This window comes from Amblyomma mixtum, chromosome 2 (genome assembly GCF_055824585.1).
Source record: "Amblyomma mixtum isolate Tamu chromosome 2, ASM5582458v1, whole genome shotgun sequence".
NCBI classification, from domain to species: Eukaryota; Metazoa; Arthropoda; class Arachnida; order Ixodida; family Ixodidae; genus Amblyomma; species Amblyomma mixtum.
In genome coordinates this window covers 123,975,913-123,980,131 of record NC_143013.1, presented here as the reverse complement: position 1 = coordinate 123,980,131, position 4,219 = coordinate 123,975,913, and the positions used below count along the sequence as shown (strand labels likewise).

The following is a 4,219-nucleotide window of genomic DNA, read 5'->3' as shown; positions in this document are numbered from 1 at the left end:
AGTATGCCAGGCCCATAACCAGGAAGGCCTCTCCTTTATTCAGTAAAGTCGGTCTGTAGTAGTATGCCAGGCCTATAACCAGGCAGACCTCTCCTTTATTCATTAAAGTCTCTCTCTGTCTCAGGTGAGCCAGTTGGACACCAGGCTGCACGGCGTGACACGCGCAAGGGCCAGAGACATAGACCGACAGGAAGTCGCCTGTCCCCGTCTCTCAATGCCTCTCGTTCCTGAACACGAAATGATTCACTTAACTGCTCGGGAGAAAAACGGCATGCGGCTGCGACAACTTTAACATTGACAAGCTTATAAACGCGCAATTCTAATAGTAACTAAACGCTCTGCCGACAAAGAATATACAAATCAAAGCTGGAAAACTGCAATTTGCCCTAATTGTCTTCCTTAAAGCAGTTAGTAGACGTAGTATTTTACAGATCAGCGCACGTAAGACTGACAAGAAATGTCCCCTGTGCTACTCTTCAGTATATTTAAGTTCGACATCTCAAAATATTCCGCACAAATAGTACAGTGGAGGGCGGGGGGGGGGGGGGTCAAAGGGGGGAAAGGTTGTTCTTCCGATAGACTACACTGGAAAACGCCGCAAGGAGCACACAATTCTGAACACTTATGAGCATGGTTGCCAAGCATAAAGGTGGCGCTCGCCAAAATTAGGGTCGTGGCTGTGTCATCGAAGACCAAAAACTGTAACTGCGTGAGAAAGACGGAGCAACTCATTCGCACAACCTTCCGGTGCGTTCTCGTCCTCCTCCTCCTCCCGCTTAATGAAAAGTCACCTAATGTATGAACAAATAGGTCGTACTCTGCAGCAGAAACGTTGGCTACAATGATGCACCCGAGAGCTTCAGCATTCAGACGACACTAGTTCTAAGAATGAGTGAAAAACGTCAACTTTATTATGCTGGATGCGTTTCTCTTCTCAGTTTCCTTTTCTGCAGCGAGAAAAAACCGTGAGCGTCCAAAAATTAAGAGCTCACCGAAAATAAAACCATGCGTTTAAATAGAAAGCTTTTATATTTGAATCACAACGCTACCTGTTCTGACATAAATTTTTTATGTTGTCCGAGACGAAACAAAAATTTAAAGGTTAAAATAACATGGCGTGGCGAACTAACTGACAGTGACTTCAATGGATCCAACACTTGGATACACCGCTAATGCAAATGGATGACTTAACAGTGGCTAAAGAAATAACGTAATTTCAAAATTAAGCACCCCATGTCCACTTCAATAGACAACAAAACACACAAAAGTCGCCAGGTTAAGCTAACAGTTCGACATTCGACGAAGTGTCGTAGTGTGCAAAAAGCGACTGGCAAATGAGATAAGATATCACTTTGAACGTCTAGGTCCCCGATAACAGCAGGCGCCACCATTTTGCAGCTGCAGTGAAATCTCAGCGTAGGAGTACGCTATTTTGAAACCGAAAGTAGAATTCTTAGCAAGAGTACGCCACTTCTGGCCTTGGGCACTATGACTGCATTTGTAAAAAACAAAAGAACGTGTCTAGAAGCTGCCACAGATCCATGACCAAATTTAGCTAGCTACAAAGCTTGGCACCCGCCTCGATTTCCTTGCTTAAGAAGGATATTTCAATACTATGAGCTCAGCTTTGATTAGGGCAGTTCGAAAATTATCTCTGTCGCCGCTTGTTACCCGAGAGCAAGGCTATCGTAAAAATGTGAAAACGCCAATGAGACAACATCACATCAGATGAATAAATATACAAACAAAAAGATGAAAATCGCCGCAGTTTTCCAAAGTTCTCGCCACTTCCATATAGATTACACAAGATATTTTTTTATGACTACACAACATTGCACATAGTAGTCAATGCTAGTTGGTGTTCAAAGAAACTCACAGTACCGTCGTAAAGCTTAAAAAATTCTAGCGTCACAAAATTATCGTATCAGTCAAAAAAGCTGCACTTATTTCTCGGGTTCATTCGAGATCCTTCCGGGCAGCGGAATGCCTTTGCGAAAGCCGCAGAGTGGCGCACAAGTTTGTTGCAGTCAACCGAGAACGGGTTCTTGACGTCCTGCCGGGTGCATGTCATGTGGCAGATGGTCAGAAAAAATACCTTCTCTTCGTTAAGCTCGGTGCTTATCTGCGTTGTGTTCCCGCCTTCGCGGGCTGCGTCGAGAAAGGCAGAGTAGGCGATCTGCAGCGCCGGTATTTCTGGAAACACACTTCTGCTGCCGGCCAGCTCACTGTTGTTAAAGCACCTATTTTTGGCTTCGAAAACAACCTGCGAGCGTGCGCTGAGGAACGAGTCGACGAGCCGTCCGTCGGGGTGCCATTGGAGTCCCTCCTGGTCTAGCGCCTTGACCAATTCTAATGCGAGCGAAAAGCCAAATCCGCCATAGAACATGGCCAGAGTGCCTTTGCTGTAAAATAGCGGGCGGGCCACCGCACCGATCGCGACACCTACGGTGTTTTCTACGTAGTCGTACTCGAAATACGGCAGGCCATAGTTCTCCGGCATCTCAAGCACTGTGTCGAACTCCGGCGTTCTCTTGATTGTTCGAATGCTCCGGCGCGAGTTGATGACGTAGTCGCCAAACGACTCTTCTTTTTCCGGAAACGCTCGAAATAGCTCCTCCAGGTTTGTATCGTTGAGAAATTTGGCGGGAGGCCACACCCGCAATTTGGCAGCACGAAGTTTTTCAGTGGCCAAGGATCTGCTCTCTGAGTCTAACCAAATCGAATCGTTGAGCAAGTACACAGCCGTCGATACAAGGCGGTCGAAGCCGGCGTCGACTAGTTCCTTGTCGGTGTGCGTTAGCCGCGACGCAAAGCGCAGGGATAGGAGGAGCACCCTGTAGGGCACCTCGATGTGGAATCCGCAGAAGGCGGGTCGCAAGCTTCTGGCTGTCCTGCGGTCGCCGTAACGCGCCACCAGAAGGCCGCTGTCTGACACAGGTGCATAGTGCTGGGCAAATTGCCACCCTAAAAAATCCAAGATCTCAGCGTTGGTGTATTTCTTGAACAGGTTGCCCACTGTCTGCAGGAAAAGTACATTGGTCGTAACAACAGCGTCATGCTCAGTCAGTTCGGGATTCAAGGCGGTTGCGTTCTTCAGCAGCTGCAACCATCGGCGGGAGCTTATGCCGTTCGTGAACACTTCGAGCTCGCTTATCGGGAACACAGCCGAATCTTTTGGTGAGGCGTGTAAAGCCTCTTTGATGGACTCAGAAATGTCACCCTCCATTTTCGCTGTCTGCAGCGCCCGTTCTTTGCTGGCTGTTTTTATGTCGCCGAAGAGTGCTACGTAGAAGTCCATCCAGTACTTGACGTACGCGTTCTTTCCGTCTCTCATGACAGCGTGGTGCTGCTTGCGGGAGATGGCAATCAGAGGAGAAGGCGTCAAAATAATGCTGCGCTTGCCTTTGTATGCGCCTTTATGCATAAAAGACACTCTCACCTTGAACCAGAAGGAAGCCTGCCAATTGTAGGCCAGATTTACGAGCACGCCAAGCGCATCGGTACCTTGTTTTGGTGGATTCGGCCAAGGCAGTCTGAGATCATTCAGAAATTGCCGGAAAGCCTTCAAGTTTGTTCCGTACGTGGAGGAGTTGCCCATACAAGACTCTAGCATAGCCAGTGCCTTGTTGGCCACGGGGAACGCCTTGGACCCTTTTTGCAGAGTCGTGCTCAGGTCCAGGAGCCATGAGTAGACCATGTCTACCATAGCGGAGGTGTCAAAATCTCTAATTTCTTCCCTGTGTTTTGGCGGTGACCAGTTTGAGCAGACGTGGGCACTGAAGTCGTGGCACGGGTCAAACTTTGTGCTTCGAGTCCCTTTGAGAAGGCTTGCGTGTGAAAGGCAGTCGTCTGTCACGCAGAAGCCGTGTTTTACTTTCGGTGTCGTCGTGGGGATTAGGAAGAAGAGGGCGACTAACAAAAACAGCATGGTCGCTATAGCAACGAGGCTGATCAGAATCTCCCTCTTCAGGAGCACTCCTGCGCTGCTGCCGAAGGTCTCACGTGGACTTCTCACCTAAAGACCGAGAGGAGCTTTGTATTACTCGACCCGAAATTGCAGAGTTGTTATTTAATATGATAGTCTGCTTATGTGCCCTTTCCTGCATTCCAGTGTCCTGATGGGGTAAAGAAAATCTTGCACATTAGGAAACACGAGGACAAGACAGTGTTTGTGCAGGACCAAGCTTAACTTAGGTAACTTCGGCCTAAGATACCAGTG

General features: G+C 48.3%; 1 protein-coding gene across 1 annotated transcript; it reads right to left on the bottom strand.

Moving 5' to 3' along the window:
• Positions 1 to 1,924: 1,924 nt before the first annotated feature.
• Positions 1,925 to 3,706, bottom strand: LOC149360767 (endothelin-converting enzyme 2-like). Its single transcript, XM_089567917.1, has one exon. It carries the CDS (start codon positions 3,704 to 3,706, stop codon positions 1,925 to 1,927), a length of 1,782 nt encoding a protein of 593 aa, XP_089424043.1.
• Between the last annotated feature and the right edge of the window lie 513 nt (positions 3,707 to 4,219).